Raw genomic sequence first — 17,790 nt, 5'->3', positions numbered from 1 at the left:
CACATATCTCAGCCGTAATACCCAGACTCCAGCTGTATACGGTGTAATAATACATGCATCTAAGCCGTAATATCCAGACTCCAGCTGTATAAGGTACAATAATGTATCTCAGCCGTAATACCCAGACTCCAGCTGTATAAGGTGCAATAATACATGCATCTAAGCCGTAATATCCAGACTCCAGCTGTATAAGGTACAATAATGTATCTCAGCCGTAATACCCAGACTCCAGCTGTATACGGTGCAATAATACACATATCTCAGCCGTAATACCCAGACTCCAGCTGTATACGGTGCAATAATACATGTATCTCAGCCGTAATACCCAGACTCCAGCTGTATACGATGCAATAATACATGTATCTCAGCCGTAGTACCCAGACTCCAGCTGTATATTGTGCAATAATACACGTATCTCAGCCGTAATACCCAGACTCCAGCTGTATACGATGCAATAATACACGTATCTCAGCCGTAATACCCAGACTCCAGCTGTATACGGTGCAATAATACATGTATCTCAGCCGTAATACCCAGACTCCAGCTGTATACGGTGCAATAATACACGTATCTCAGCCATAATACCCAGACTTCTGCTGTATACGATGCAATAATACACGTATCTCAGCCGTAATACCCAGACTCCAGCTGTATACGATGCAATAATACACGTATCTCAGCCGTAATACCCAGACTCCAGCTGTATACGATGCAATAATACACGTATCTCAGCCGTAATACCCAGACTCCAGCTGTATACGATGCAATAATACACGTATCTCAGCCGTAATACCCAGACTCCAGCTGTATACGATGCAATAATACATGCATCTCAGCCGTAAGACCCAGACTCCAGCTGTATAAGGTACAATAATGTATCTCAGCCGTAATACCCAGACTCCAGCTGTATACGGTGCAATAATACATGTATCTCAGCCGTAATACCCAGACTCCAGCTGTATACGGTGCAATAATACATGTATCTCAGCCGTAATACCCAGACTCCAGCTGTATACGGTGCAATAATACACGTATCTCAGCCATAATACCCAGACTTCTGCTGTATACGATGCAATAATACACGTATCTCAGCCGTAATACCCAGACTCCAGCTGTATACGATGCAATAATACACGTATCTCAGCCGTAATACCCAGACTCCAGCTGTATACGATGCAATAATACACGTATCTCAGCCGTAATACCCAGACTCCAGCTGTATACGATGCAATAATACATGCATCTCAGCCGTAATACCCAGACTCCAGCTGTATATTGTGCAATAATACACGTATCTCAGCCGTAATACCCAGAATCCAGCTGTATACGATGCAATAATACATGCATCTAAGCCGTAATACCCAGACTCCAGCTGTATAAGGTACAATAATGTATCTCAGCCGTAATACCCAGACTCCAGCTGTATACGGTGCAATAATCACATATCTCAGCCGTAATACCCAGACTCCAGCTGTATACGGTGTAATAACACACGTATCTCAGCCGTAATACCCAGACTCCAGCTGTATACGGTGCAATAATACACGTATCTCAGCCGTAATACCCAGACTCCAGCTGTATACGGTGCAATAATACATGTATCTCAGCCGTAATACCCAGACTCCAGCAGTATAAGGTACAATAATGTATCTCAGCCATAATACCCAGACTCCAGCTGTATACGATGCAATAATACACGTATCTCAGCCATAATACCCAGACTCCAGCTGTATACGATGCAATAATACATGTATCTCAGCCATAATACCCAGACTCCAGCTGTATACGATGCAATAATACATGCATCTAAGCCGTAATATCCAGACTCCAGCTGTATAAGGTACAATAATGTATCTCAGCCGTAATACCCAGACTCCAGCTGTATACGGTGTAATAATACACGTATCTCAGCCATAATACCCAGACTCCAGCTGTATACGGTGCAATAATACACGTATCTCAGCCATAATACCCAGACTCCAGCTGTATACGGTGCAATAATACACATATCTCAGCCGTAATACCCAGACTCCAGCTGTATACGGTGCAATAATACATGTATCTCAGCCATAATACCCAGACTCCAGCTGTATAAGGTACAATAATGTATCTCAGCCATAATACCCAGACTCCAGCTGTATACGGTGCAATAATACACGTATCTCAGCCGTAATACCCAGACTCCAGCGGTATACGGTGCAATAATACATGTATCTCAGCCGTAATACCCAGACTCCAGCTGTATACGATGCAATAATACATGTATCTCAGCCGTAATACCCAGACTCCAGCTGTATATTGTGCAATAATACACGTATCTCAGCCGTAATACCCAGACTCCAGCTGTATACGATGCAATAATACACGTATCTCAGCCGTAATACCCAGACTCCAGCTGTATACGGTGTAATAACACACGTATCTCAGCCGTAATACCCAGACTCCAGCTGTATACGGTGTAATAATACACGCATCTAAGCCGTAATACCCAGACTCCAGCTGTATAAGGTACAATAATGTATCTCAGCCGTAATACCCAGACTCCAGCTGTATACGGTGCAATAATACACATATCTCAGCCGTAATACCCAGACTCCAGCTGTATACGGTGTAATAACACACGTATCTCAGCCGTAATACCCAGACTCCAGCTGTATACGGTGTAATAATACACGTATCTCAGCCATAATACCCAGACTCCAGCTGTATACGGTGCAATAATACACGTATCTCAGCCGTAATACCCAGACTCCAGCTGTATACAGTGCAATAATACACGTATCTCAGCCGTAATACCCAGACTCCAGCTGTATACTGTGTAATAATACACGTATCTCAGCCGTAATACCCAGACTCCAGCTGTATACGATGCAATAATACATGTATCTCAGCCGTAATACCCAGACTCCAGCTGTATACGGTGCAATAATACACATATCTCAGCCGTAATACCCAGACTCCAGCTGTATACGGTGCAATAATACATGCATCTAAGCCGTAATATCCAGACTCCAGCTGTATAAGGTACAATAATGTATCTCAGCCGTAATACCCAGACTCCAGCTGTATACGGTGCAATACTACACATATCTCAGCCGTAATACCCAGACTCCAGCTGTATAAGGTACAATAATGTATCTCAGCCGTAATACCCAGACTCCAGCTGTATACGGTGCAATAATACACGTATCTCAGCCGTAATACCCAGACTCCAGCTGTATACGGTGCAATAATACACGTATCTCAGCCGTAATACCCAGACTCCAGCTGTATACAGTGCAATAATACACGTATCTCAGCCGTAATACCCAGACTCCAGCTGTATACTGTGTAATAATACATGTATCTCAGCCGTAATACCCAGACTCCAGCTGTATACGATGCAATAATACATGTATCTCAGCCGTAATACCCAGACTCCAGCTGTATACGGTGCAATAATACACGTATCTCAGCCGTAATACCCAGACTCCAGCTGTATACTGTGTAATAATACACGTATCTCAGCCGTAATACCCAGACTCCAGCTGTATACGATGCAATAATACATGTATCTCAGCCGTAATACCCAGACTCCAGCTGTATACGGTGCAATAATACACATATCTCAGCCGTAATACCCAGACTCCAGCTGTATACGGTGCAATAATACATGCATCTAAGCCGTAATATCCAGACTCCAGCTGTATACGGTGCAATAATACACATATCTCAGCCGTAATACCCAGACTCCAGCTGTATACGGTGCAATAATACACATATCTCAGCCGTAATACCCAGACTCCAGCTGTATACGGTGCAATAATACACGTATCTCAGCCATAATACCCAGACTCCAGCTGTATAAGGTACAATAATGTATCTCAGCCATAATACCCAGACTCCAGCTGTATACGGTGCAATAATACACGTATCTCAGCCGTAATACCCAGACTCCAGCTGTATACGGTGCAATAATACATGTATCTCAGCCGTAATACCCAGACTCCAGCTGTATACGATGCAATAATACATGTATCTCAGCCGTAATACCCAGACTCCAGCTGTATATTGTGCAATAATACACGTATCTCAGCCGTAATACCCAGACTCCTGCTGTATACGATGCAATAATACATGTATCTCAGCCGTAATACCCAGACTCCAGCTGTATATTGTGCAATAATACACGTATCTCAGCCGTAATACCCAGACTCCAGCTGTATACGATGCAATAATACATGCATCTAAGCCGTGATACCCAGACTCCAGCTGTATAAGGTACAATAATGTATCTCAGCCGTAATACCCAGACTCCAGCTGTATACGGTGCAATAATAGACGTATCTCAGCCGTAATACCCAGACTCCAGCTGAACCAAACTCTGATCACTATAGAACCGTCCCTATGGGAATCTATGATTAGGTCGGAAATACCTTATTAATTTTCTCTTTAGGATGTGTCAGTAGATTTTGAAAGTGAGCGAGAACGTCACAGTTTAACACCACTTGAGTCTGTTCATCTGTGCCGGTTACTATATTACCCACTGCTCTTAATGCTGCCGTCTAAAAGGGGAGGGGAAAAAAAAAAATAGAGATAAGGATTTCTGCTTCCGCTCCATCAATACATCAGTAATACAATAGTAACAACTTACAATAATCAGGATTTGAACCCACTAAAAGGAAACTTGCAAGCTATTGTATGCTGCCCACAGGCCAAATACAGATCATTTCAGACTTCTATGTTTTACAGGTCTGGCCTGCTGACCCCCCAGGCCCGGCCCGGGGTCGCCGATACCCCCATGCCGGGCTCATTTTCCTAGCAATGTTTGCTCTGAAATGACGCAGTGTGATAAATATACGTCTCATTCTGTAATGAGGGCAGGAAAAGAAAGGCTGACAGGTTCTCTTTAAGCCCTAAACACAGGAATAAGGGGGTGCGTATGAGCAGATAATGGTTTGGCTGCAAAATATAAAAAAACCTCATGCTGAATATATAAGCTTCTATGACTGGCATCCAACTAAAAAGGACATCAGGGAGGAGTATTGTTTACACGATGGGAATGACCCTTTCAGACAAGGCTTCAATAACTGTAGTATCATAAATCCATTAAATGGGCAGTAAAAAAAAAAAAAAAATACCTGAACTTTTACTTCCTGATGACTCAAAAGTGGCACCAAGTATGGCACAACCCCGGAATCTATCACCATCTGTATTTGTTCATTGCCACCGTCAGTAAGGTAAGACAGAGCCCATACTGTATCCACTAGTATCTAAAGAGGATAAATAGGCAGAAACAGATCACCAAACAGCAAAACCAATATGGCGAGAAATCTATAATATTATAAGGTGTCAGCAAACACAAGCCGACCACAGACGTATAGACTATTAACTGCACAAACACAAAGCAAGGCTACGGTGAATGCTTTATACTCACATTAATGTCGGTATGGTATATTAGGACACAAAGAGCCGGCAAAATCTACAAGAAGAAATTAAAGAGGTACATTAGGTAGAGACCATTGGGTTGCATAAATGTTTCTGCAATTTACAGGGGTTGTCCAGTGAAAATAAGCTATCCTCTACGCACAGGATAGGGGGACCATTTTTAATTAGTGGGGTCCGACCGCTGTTACCTGTACTAGACAAAAGGGTCACTTTTATCCCTATTAGAATGCAGTGGCAGTGTGCATGCTCCACAGCAGCGCCATTCATTCCCTATACGGCTGCCCAGTGCTGCTCTTGACCTTTTTTCTTGCAGCCACAAAGAGAATGAATGGAGCGTTGGTCAGGTCCATCAGTTCCTTTTTGTAAAAGGGCAAAAGTGCCCGGTTGGGAATAAAAATTTCCGAGTGTGCCAATCAGTGTAGGTCCCAGCAATCGGACCCCCCCATCAATAAGCAAGTTTGGCGGAGTTAGGCAGTAATCTGCTTTCACCAGACAACCACTTTAAAGGCACACTGATCTTAATTCAATTTCCTGCAATTGACATTTGTTATCAATCCAAAGGGATAGGTGATAAATATTTGGTAAAGTGGGGCACCAAGGCCAGATCCCCACAGGTAATAAACAGGGGTAGAGAGCTTCCTGTTCATTACTCTACAACAGCAGTGAAGAGTGTGAATAGAGCAGAGCTCTAGTATGCATTCTGCCAGAAATAGGCAAGCACTATACTAGGGGGTCTCTGCCCCGCAGACATTGAATTGAGGGCCACCACTCCATCCAAGCTCTTCCTCACTGGGGGTCATGTATGAGTGATCAGTGGTGGTCCCAGCAGTAGATATATACTGTGGGAAAACCTTTAACAAATAAACACCATGTTATTAGTAGAAATAATTCTGAGTGATCCGCTGTACGGTCCAAACCACTGATCAACACACTATGCAAAATATCTGGCCACAGAACCTGTACAAAGACAACAGCACCATCCATTTGATTCATTACCTCCTGCACAGTCTCCATTGGCGGTGGAGGGTCCTTATTCCTGCACAGATTGACAATGACCCATGTGACGTTCCGGAGGAAGGTGATGGGGATGGAAGGATTGATGAAGGACAAGAGCGGTTTGACAACTCCGAGTGAGATGACATAATCTCTACACTGAGGACCATCACCTACAGGAATGAAAAAGGGTTTACAAAAAATCTTTTATTAAAAAAATGTTACTGGAGAAAGATGACAAGGGGTGACCCTGGGAAGTATGCGTGCGGAAGTGCCCCTTAAAAAGTACAGAGTTACGGTCATATACAGAAATTCTGAAGAGCAATATAACTGGTGATGGGAATATCAATAAGCCAAGGATTAAGTTCAGTTCTTAGACAAGCATCTCTGCTGTGGACGCTCGCAGTAGAAATGCTGCATATTTTGTTGTGATAATTGTGCAGTTAAGGGGGCTTTTACCCCCGAAATGTAAATTAAACATTTATATAGGGGACATAGCTTGACATGGACAGGAGCTCGGTGCCCCTTCAATTTGAATAATGAGCAGTTCCCTGACAGACAGCGCTCACTTGGTCAGAGCGCTGCTCCTGCACACGGACTACGAAAGGGTCAGCGGTGCGCAGTGCGGGGGCAGGTCCCACTTTCATCGCTGTCTATTGTCAGCTGCCAGTGCTCGCTACTTAGGTGAACCCAGAAGTGTAGGGAGCAGCTTCACAGAGGAGAGGATCAGTTATGTGCTTCCTCCAATGCATCACAGAAGAGGCCAGTGTCAGCAATTAGATTAAAAAAGGGTTGTAAAAATAATGACCGCAATGAAATATATATGGCTTATATACGGGCTAGGTCTCGTACATAAAAGTTTTAATTTGCATTTCAGGGGTGACAGACTCCCTTCAAGTAGCACATACATTGTAAAGAGTGTTATCCGCAGGGAACATCTGCAGCATAAGACGACACGCTGCAGAAACCAAATCCACAGCGTCGGTCAATTTACTATATTATCTGCAGTGTGTGCATGAGATTTCTTATAGAAGCACTCCCGGAAAAAAGTTCTATTCTCTAAATTCTTCTAAATGTGTATTCATCGTAGTGAGAGTATTAATATACTCACAGATTGCAGTCTTCCCTGGTTTCCAGTGCCGCTCCTGTGACTTCAATGCTCACACAGGTGTTTGTGTGTGAACCAGAAGTCACTTTTATAACGCAAGCCCATTAAGCCTTGTTCGGTGATGGGACAGCCTGTAGGATCCATAGGCTTATATTGTAAAATCGACTTCTGGTCCCCAAACAAACTCTGACTTGCTGGCTCACACGCGGATTTAAGTCATGTGACGCAAAAGAGGACGGCAGAGGCACTGGAAAACGGGGAAGATGGGGATTGGAAAGTATATTAATGCACCTACACTGTATTTTTTGTGTCACCTCTTCATTCTTTATGCTGTATTGGCTGTCTATGGGTGAATTCTTTGCAGGGTTTTAGGGACAGTGAGGGAAAGCCTACGCTGAGTGGGGGCAACAACTTGCATTGCTTCTAGGGTGCCAACCTCCGCAGCAAGGCAGAGCCAGACAGTAGGGCTGCTTAGTGATGAATTCTTTTCCTCCCATCAAACCTATATCCCTCAATAACTTGTTTATATCTGGGTGTACATTTCATTTTACAGAATACACCAAAGTCTTGTGTGTATATGTTGTTCGTTTTTCTTTTTAATGCATGTCTAATATATTAAAGATAAAAACTTTAATTTTAAGAATTTTTTTTGATATTAGTGAGCACCTTAGAAATTATTCTCCCTATATACTTTTCATACGTTAACCTACACTACATTTCATGCATATTTAAAAAGGGTATGGGGAGGAAAAATGGTCTTTAACCACTTTAAAGCCTGGGGAGTGATAGTACCCCCCAGGCTATCACCCCCGGTTCAGTGAGGGCTCCGGCACTGAGCCCGCACTGAACCAGGCACATGTCAGCTGATTCTTACAGCTGACATGTACCCGCGGCTGTTAACCAGTTAAATGCCGCTGTCAATCTCTGACAGCGGCATTTAACAGCGCCGCGCCGGAAGAGCGTCACTTACCCCGCCCATCGGTGACCCCATCACGTGATCGCGGGTCACTGATGGGTGGGCATGACAACCCCGGGTCTGCAGCAGTGGTTGTCATGTACTGATTGCTATGAGCGCCACCTAGTGGTTGGCGCTCATAGCACAGGAGCATTTCTGCTACATAGAGGTGATCTGCTCATCACCTCTATGTAGCAGAGGCGATCGGACATTTGCCGCTTCTAGTCTCCTATGGAGACTATAGAAGCAAGCAAAAAGTGTAAAAAAATGTTTGTTTTTTTTTAAAAAAAATTAAAAAAATATAAAAAAAGTTTAAATCACCCCTCTTTCGCCCCATTCAAAATAAAATAATAAAAAAAACATACACACATATTTGGTATCACCACGTTCAGAATCGCCCGATCTATCAATATAAAAAAATAATTAATCTGAACGGTAAAGGCCGTAACGAGAAAAAAATTCTAAATGCCAGAACATGCAATAAAATGTAATAACGGGCGATCAAAACATCGTATCTACCTCAAAATGGTATCAATAAAAACTTCAGCTCGGCGTGCAAAAAATAAGTTCTCACCCGGCCCCAGATCCCGAAAAATGGAGACGCTACGGGTCTTGGAAAATGGCGTTTTCTTTTTTTAAGCAAACTTCGGATTTTTTTTTCACCACTTAAATAAAAAAATAACCTATTGATCTATACATGTTTGGCGTCTACAAACTCATGACGACGCGGAGAATAATAATGGCAGGTCAGTTTTAGCATTCAGTGAACGTGGTAAAAAAAAAAATCTGTGGTATTGCACTTTTTTTTGCAATTTCACCACACTTGGAATTTTTTTTCCCGTACACGATATGGTAAAACCAGTAATGTTGTTCAAAAGTACAACTCATCCCGCAAAAAATAAGCCCTCACATGGCAATATTGACCAAAAAATAAAAAAGCTATGGCTCTGGGAACAAGGGGAGCAAAAAATGAAAATGTAAAAACGGGAAATCCCAAGGTCCTTAACGGGTTAAAATCTCCTACTAAACATCTACTTACAGCGGTTTTCCCAACTAGGAAACCCACTGTGTATACGCCCTGTGTGCACGTATGGGTCCTTTTCTGCATTCAATGAGGACAGAAAGATCATATAGCAAGTGAATTGGCGCTAGTTTCCTTCCATTTACATGCGGCAGATGATTGGGCATGTTGTACAGGAATGAATGAGCCCTTCTACACTCATCTGTGCCCATACAGTTTACATGAAAGGATGTGCCATCAGCAAATGATCATGTGTAGGGTCAGCCCACTAACAAGGGTTTGCTCGTTTGTCAGCTGGTCGCCGGGCACGTTTACACAGGGCAGTGATCGGGTACAAAGGTTCCTACATACTTTGTTTGACCAATCATCTGTCCATATATATAAGTCTCACATTCAGGGCACTATTATCTATCACTCATCATATCTCACATATACACAACGTGAACGATTCTTACCAATGATATTTCCAAGTGCCCAAACTGCTTGTTCACAGACATTTTGATGCACGGAATGAAGAAGCCTCAGAAATAGGGGGACAGCATCTGTGCAGAAGAAAGGAAATCAATGGAAATGAATGACATCTAAAAAAGGAAAACATCACACTCTGGCATAGAAAACACCAATCTACGTGAATCGGGGCTAGTCCTAATGAATTTGGCTCATCTTACTCCTCCATGCATTAAGTAGAATGTGCCTTTTAATGATTCTAGTGCAACAACTTCTGTGCGCCTGCGCCCAGCCAGGGGCGTAAATAGTGATGCATTTGTCAGGTGGGCTTCACCACACACTGTCCTATTCGCAGGAGCTGGCTAGGATTGGAGTAAAAAACGCCAAAGGCTGCTAATTTTTTGCAAAATTTTGAGTTGCGCAAAAAATTTGGAGGAATTTTAAGAAGTTTTGCAGAAGAATTCTGGTGAAAACTCCTTGCGGAATCGGCAGGCAACTGTGTTCGACAGTACAGAAATATCACGATAGAGCTACAAATCTGTCTACAATGATCAGACTGGGCTTCTACAGGTTTGTAAAGATACAGCAGAGAACGACCATCAGATCTTACCAACTTGACTTGTAACATGTCAAAAAGAAATTTTTTTGTGATTTCCGCTCTAAATTAAAGTCTTCAAATTACAGTGAATTACAGTGAAGTGATACGAGGTTCTCTGGATCTAGTAGGTTAAAAAGATTGTCCACTACTTTTTCATTGATGACCTATCCTTAGGATAGGTCATCAATGTCTGATCTGCTGGGTCCGACACTCGGCACTCCCGCCGATCAGCTGTTATCGGAATCGGTGGCCAGAAGTGCTGAATTGCGGAGTGGCTCCATCTTCTGATAGTGGCCACGGCTGGGTGCTACACATAGGCCTAATGGGCCGTAACTTCCTTCAGATGAAATGGAGAAATCTGAGGAAGCGTGAAAACTGCAGCCCATGAGCAGCCACTGATTGTTAAGCCACGTGAGCACTTCAGCCAATGGGAGACCCGGCGCACACATTGCTGAAATGGTGCCAGCGCGGGAGAGGAGTCTTTATTTTACACTGGGGAATATATTATTGAAGAACAATAAAAAAAAAAAAAAAAAAGTGTTAAAGGACTCGTCCAGTACTTTTTATTACCTCCCCAATGTATTCACCTTGTGCCCATAAGTGTTTTTGTAAATACCTTTGGTTGTCATTCTTGACTGTGAGCGGCCTATTGCTGGCCGCTCAAAGGCATCAAGAGACCTCTGGCTGCAGCCGGCTCCGACATCCGCTGATGTCAAGTTCCGGCTGCAGCCGAGGGTGACTCAGTGCTGCGTTCCACGGTGGATGCCAGGCTGTGGTCGGGGTTCCCCCGCACGTCACACCCAGCATCCACCGAGCGCTTTCCCACTCCGGCATTCATTGTGAAAGCGTGCAGTGGATGCCGGGAATAACCCAAAACCACGTCACTGATGTCACGCCTCACTTGACGTGACATCAACAGAAGAAAAAGCCGGCTGCAGCCGGGGGTCACGTGATGCCTGGAAGCGGCCAGCAATAGCGCTGCTCACAGACAAGAAGGACAACCAACAGTATTTACAAAAACACTTATGGGCACAAGGTGAATACATTGAGGCAATAATAAAAAGTACTGGACAACTTCTTTAATACTTCAGAAGCAGAGCTCCCCCTTGTGGCCACTGTAGGAAGTTACAATTTACCATTATGATCATGTGAATCAAATCAATTCTTAGAGGCTCTAATAGAAACACACAGGGGATTCTTAAGTCATTTATATAGTCTTGTGCTATATTATACATTACTTGTTCTTATAGAGGGCTCATTCAGACATCCGTGAAAATTAGTCCCAGATTCGACTGGAATGCACGGACTGGATAGCAGGTCTTCTGACCTGAGTGTGACAGCTTCATAGAAGCGGTCACGCTCAGGTCGGGAGTCCGCGGCCAGTCCGTGAAATTGCAGTTTAATCTCAGAGCGATTTGCTTAAACGTCTGAAAGAAGCCTGAAAGGCAGAAATAGTCAGCATAGTACTTACTGGACTGGACCACTGCTTGGGTTTGCGCAGATGTTCCTGATGCAATATTGGTTAATGCCCAGGCAGCCTCAAACTGTAAAGAAGGGCTGCAAAAAAATAAAATGTTTTACTTAATGAAAAGCAGTATGATGGTTCTGCAATATATGACGGGTCTCATTACCCATAAGGCTTAGACATGATCTAGTGGAGCATTACAAAAGAAAAAAAAATAAGACTTGCAGTCCTTACTTATCATCCGCCTCTAAGCATTTCACCAATATTGGGAGGATTCCAGATTTTATGAGGTCGTCAATGGGTGGATTTCTGTCACTTGAAAGCAATTTCCTAAATAAAGAAAGAACAATTGATCAGAGAAAACAATCAATCAGTATGTCAGTATGTAACCCTGATAACATGGCCGATACTGCTGTGACTTTACCTCGCAGCCTGGACAGCACTTAATTGAGTGGTTGGATTATCACTGGTCGCATTCTGAAAATTAATGCAGAAAAAAAGAGGCGTTAACAAATGTACAACTGTTTGATCACTTAATTTTTTTTTAATTTTATTTGAGTCGAGAGTAAGAAAGACAGCAATTATGCCGTTGATTCTCATATTTTCTATTACAGTGTTCACCACTCGGGGTAAAAAAAAATAATAAAAAAATCTAGTTTTGTAGTAGGGGTCACTATGAGCACAGAAATACATTTTCTTTTTACAATACAAGGGGACTTGGATGTGTTCCTTTGATGGCACTGATAATATGCTGTACAACCTATGTAGCCACTGTTGTGTGTCTGGTTGCCATAGTAAACCATGGGCACCCTGCGATGAAGCTGCGGGGGTGCCAACGGGCTGACAAAGGGAGTGTTCGCTCTCTGTCAATCTCCTCACAGTGGCATGTGAGGGGTTAAATTGATGGGATATTGGTTGGGCCCCAGTACACATAGCAGCTCAGCAGTGTATAGCAGACTCCTCATACTGTGGATGGCAAGGGCACAACTTCTGTGCCCGTGCTATCCCTGAGACACCTGTATGCCCGATCACAGGAAATCATTTGCAATCTGGACATATAGTGCATGTCCATTTGCAGGAAGGGGGTAAAGGGATATTGAAGATATATAAAGCTATTACTTATTTATAGTATAGGTAGAAACTTCTAGATCAATGGGGGGTCAGGTCGCCACCATTCAACAGAATTTGGGTCTCATGTCCAGTGTTTGAATGGAGAGGGGGTCATGCATGAGTGTTATCATCCGATAGGTAATTACTTGTTATAAACTAGATTACCTCTGTAACCCTTCCTGATGCAGGACGTAACGTTGCAGGGCGAGGAGGGAGGAGCTAGAGGCAGAGCTCCTCCCTCCTCCATAGAATCACATCAGTAGCAGCCGCCTTCTCCTATCTCAGTAATGGGAAAGTGTCTTCACTGAATACAGATTTGACCTCAGAATTGAGAATTTTGATAATGACTGATCAATTCTGGCAGAGAAAGAAGCAGATTTCTCTGATAAGATATATTATAAAAAGTTGACTATGTTCACATGTACTATAGATTAAATAAAAATTAAAACGACAGTTACTCTTGAGCCAAACACTAGTGGGTGGACGCAATGTTATGGACTTTCAGCTTCAGCTAAAAAAAACCTGGATAAAAAACGGCCATAAAAACCACACGTGTGATTCCAGCCTTCACATTTGGCAGATTTCAAATTCAGTTCATACACGTGATACAAGGAATAGTCGCAAACATTTCAGCAATAAATCCAGTGTGAACATGCCTTAAAAGGTTAAGGTAAATTAGCCGCCAGACAAAGCAAATCCAAAGCAGGTTCCACATAAAAAACAGATCCAGATACATACCTGTAGTATTGCTTCTAGTGTTACATTTTGCTGCAATGGAAACAAAGTTACATAGTTTAGTGGACTGCATGCTGACAGGAAGAGGTTCTGCTTAAAGGGGCTTTCCCCACCCCGCAAGAACAAAGTACATAAAAGTGCCCCTGCTATGTGTCTGACCATGCAGGAACATGGTCGGGTCATACCACATCTCCTGGGCAGGGGAGGAAGCAAAAGAGTATACAGACATTACAACAGGGGATCACAGAGGATTCTTTTTGTAAGCTAAAACACTTCCCTGTCTGTTTTAAAACAGGCCTCACAGAAAGCAGCAGCTGTGATCCCATGCTGTCCTGTCTGTATACTCTCTTTTGCTGTTCTCCCTTGCCCAGATGTGGTATAACTTATACTTATTGCAACATGTGACAATAACAGACACAGAGCAGCATAGAGACTCCACATTGGACCAGGGGATGGTGAGTAAAACCCAGTATGTTATATAGTTTGCTTTTTTTTTGACTAGTGGGGATATTGATAAGATATTCGTCTATTTCTCAGCCATAAGCCAGCAATCATTAATGCTACAAGACCCTCTTGAAACTTGTGCCATTTGCTGTTGTTCCAGAGAGTAATGGTATTTCTGATGGGGGTATAAACTACTCTCCTTACTACCCTGCAGCTCACCTAGCAGTGGCTGGTCACGTGGCATCTGTGATCATATGTCCACAATATGTGACCACTGCCATCCACGACTTCAGTGGTTCAGACAGGTTGTCTCTAGAGCCAGTCACTGGCTGCAGCGGTTATATTCAACCCATCTTATTAGTGGTAGGCCTTGGTAAAAAGATACCGGCAGGGGACCAGGAGCCTTGGCGTGGCAGTAGCAGAGGATTGGTAAGGTATTATAGAGTTTGGTATTTCTAAGACTGGTGTGGTCATTGTGAGTGCTTCAATGGGTAAAATACAACAATAAGGTTAATGGGATATTCTCATCATATACTCAGGACATGCAATAAACAAGATACACGGAGTCCTCTGGAGGCAGCCGCTGCCCACTGACTCAATAGGGAATGAAGAGGAGGCCACATACGTCAGTCTATGGACATTTTAGAAGAGTAAACAATGTTGAACCTGTTCCTGTAAATCTTATGGCCCTGAATACACTCGTTTTCCCTTTCAATCTCATTGTGAATGAAGGCTATAGTGGCCATTTGGAGGCTTTATAACCAAACATTACTCGGGGCTTCACCTCAGTCACCCTGGAGCAGACACCACATGTGACAACGTAATACATACGGATTTGAAGTCTCCATCTACATCAGAATCTTCTAAGCTTTCTTCTTGGGGAACATTTCTCTTTTTCAAGAGGTGCTCGTCTCTTTTGTTCTGAAAGGGAAATGTAACAAGAAAGTTCAGTAGAGGTTATGAAGTGGGAGCAGGAGGTGGATATAGAGAGGAGCCAAGACATCAGGTGCAAGCGGCAAACTCACAGACAAGAAACAGAACAGTTAGCCCACCATGATGCAAAAAGATGGAGGAAATAACTGGCGTCAAGAAGCTTGTCATTTTACAGCAGGTGCCAGGCCTCAGCCGCATCATTACAATAGCTAGAGACGCTGCCTAAATGATGCACCTTTAGGTCATGAATTGTAGAGAAACAGATCTAAAAAGGTATACATTTCTGGGAACCTTTTAGCTAAATCCCCCCCCCATCCACTCTTCCCCAAAAATGGTGTTTACCTGCAGACAGTCAGAATCTGCAAATAATCCCCTTCTGTAACAGCGGCTGCAGGGAGAAACTTAAGCTATATTCTCCCATCAGCCTCTCACTTATAGTCATCAGGGCGGTGCAGGGGGCTGTTATAGTCACCACTCACTGCAGATTAATTGGCAGCAGTGTGTGTGCACATGCGCGCAGCAGTGTGAGTGTAGTGCAGGATGAGTGTCAGAGAAGTGGGATTGATCACAGCGCATTTACTGTGAGGCGAGCTGCTGCAGTGCGAAAGTAACTTCATTCTCTCCCTACTGTTCTTCCAGGAACCCTGGAATATGTTTTAAATACTATTTACCTGTAGATTATCATTATACCCGCAGTTTGTTTGTTTTTTAGCTGATAGTACACAGTGCTTAAAGGTAACCTAACAACCTGTGACATGCCTGCAATTTTTCACAAGATAAGTGGAGAAAAAAAACCTTAAAGATTTAATGCACGTTAAAGGGGTATTCTAGTCTCAAAGTGATGTGATCACATATTCTTAGCAACTTTATGATCGGTTGGGGTCTGACCAACTGGGACCTCCACTGTTCTTATTCGAGTTAAAGATGGTGAAGTGGCTGCATTCCCTTCATTCCCAGGATCAGTGGTGGTCTCGGAATTTGGACTGACTGATTGCCACTGTGATGCCAAGTCCTAATAAATGCCATTACTTTATATGTATGGTGTACGAAACACACTTATGACTTCGCTAAGTGTAAGATGCAGGACAGCAGAAAAAGGGCCTTTCACAACATTGATTCCTATGGGCATTAAGCCATGGTCAAGTTCCCGAGGACTAGATGCAAACCTCCATCTCCCACAGTACTGCAGGGATGCCATGTATGATTTCACTACGCTTCCCAATGCAATTGAAAGGTTAGCTGCTTCAATGGCTATGAACGTGTTAGGCATACATCCTATGGGCCCATTTAGACGGGCTGATCCAGGCCATTAAACAACCAAGTGACCGAAGACGATCAGTGCTCGTTCATTGACCTATTAACATAGTCCAACAAGTGATGGGACAGCGGATCACTAATCCATTCGACCTGTCCTCGTACAGTATCGTATTATCGGCAGCACATCCTGTTTACACTGGGCGATGCGATGTGCTGCTGATGAAGATGATCTTGATGCCAAATGATCTCAAGGTCTGTTTAGATGGGGTGACAGTCAGGAAAGAGCAGGCTTACATTCCCTCAATTTGCAGACTGGCACATCTAAATGGGACATAAGCTTTTCCTGGGGATATGACTAATGTGCGCTGAAAAAAATCACCATGAAATTATATAATTATATGCTTATATTACCTTTCGTAGCTCTATGGTCACTTCATTTCTGTGTCTTCTCATAGTCTAAAAATACAAAAAAAAAAAGTGTTAAAATTAAGAAAAACAAAAACAAGAAGAGGTTTACAAACACTGACAGCCCCTGCTGGGCATGGGTGCCCTCCTAGATTATTGCTATACCATGTAACATTGGCCCTGGCCTCCTGGAAGTCCAGGACTCAATAGACATGGCCCAGGAGATGATCCCCACACTCATTCCTGCATGTGCCGGATTTCCACGACTGCCAGTAATTCCACATTTACAGCGACGCCATCTTTAAAAGCTGCAGGACCGTGTAGGCATTATACTGCAGTTCTGTACATGTAGGATACGGAGTCACAAATATTCAGGATGTAACACTGTCACATGTTCCCTAACACGAGCTCTCCATAGTAAATATCAGCTCGCCAAAGGGAAAGCTGAAGTTGGTACGATGCCACCAGTCGTATGTACGGGAGGTGGCAGAGCCAAACCCTGGAAGCATACAGCTCTGGATTTTGACTCATCATCTAACCAAGGTGACTCATGAATCAGTCACCGAGTCGAATGCAGCTCAGATTTGAAAAAAGTGCACTATTCCATAATTCAGCAGGACGTGTCGCTCTTGGCAGCGGAGCTTCTCTAAGATGACCGTGTGTCCTATACATTTCCTCTGAGATATTCCAGACATTTAAAGGAACAAGAATAGCCGTGGTTCTCAGAATGATCACTGCCCTCACGCCGACTGCCCGCTCATACACAGAAGATTACATGGCCATATGACGGATGGGTTTAACACCTTATTAACCTTCGTTGTACCATGGACACTTTGCCAGACTGATGAATCTCGATGACCCTCAGATGTCACAGCAGGTCAATGCCCTAAAA

General features: G+C 43.4%; 1 protein-coding gene across 1 annotated transcript in view; it reads right to left on the bottom strand.

The window, feature by feature from the left end:
- Nucleotides 1-17,790, bottom strand: part of KPNA3 (karyopherin subunit alpha 3) — a 68,040-nt gene that overhangs the window by 25,463 nt on the left and 24,787 nt on the right. The window contains exons 2-12 of the mRNA XM_073662689.1: nt 16,905-16,949; nt 15,135-15,224; nt 13,863-13,892; nt 12,439-12,491; nt 12,249-12,344; nt 12,021-12,106; nt 9,960-10,046; nt 6,424-6,593; nt 5,417-5,461; nt 5,121-5,252; nt 4,416-4,544 (exon numbers count right to left, since the gene is read on the bottom strand). Coding sequence (XP_073518790.1) covers nt 4,416-4,544; nt 5,121-5,252; nt 5,417-5,461; nt 6,424-6,593; nt 9,960-10,046; nt 12,021-12,106; nt 12,249-12,344; nt 12,439-12,491; nt 13,863-13,892; nt 15,135-15,224; nt 16,905-16,949 — 963 coding nt within the window. The remainder of the gene's footprint in view (nt 1-4,415; nt 4,545-5,120; nt 5,253-5,416; nt 5,462-6,423; nt 6,594-9,959; nt 10,047-12,020; nt 12,107-12,248; nt 12,345-12,438; nt 12,492-13,862; nt 13,893-15,134; nt 15,225-16,904; nt 16,950-17,790) is intronic.

Source organism: Phyllobates terribilis, unplaced genomic scaffold, assembly GCF_046119375.1.
Source record: "Phyllobates terribilis strain yellow unplaced genomic scaffold, ASM4611937v1 Scaffold_2__4_contigs__length_985480577, whole genome shotgun sequence".
In the NCBI taxonomy this organism is placed as follows: Eukaryota; Metazoa; Chordata; class Amphibia; order Anura; family Dendrobatidae; genus Phyllobates; species Phyllobates terribilis.
Note: the sequence above shows the minus strand (reverse complement) of the source record. Positions and strands in the feature narration are given on the sequence as shown.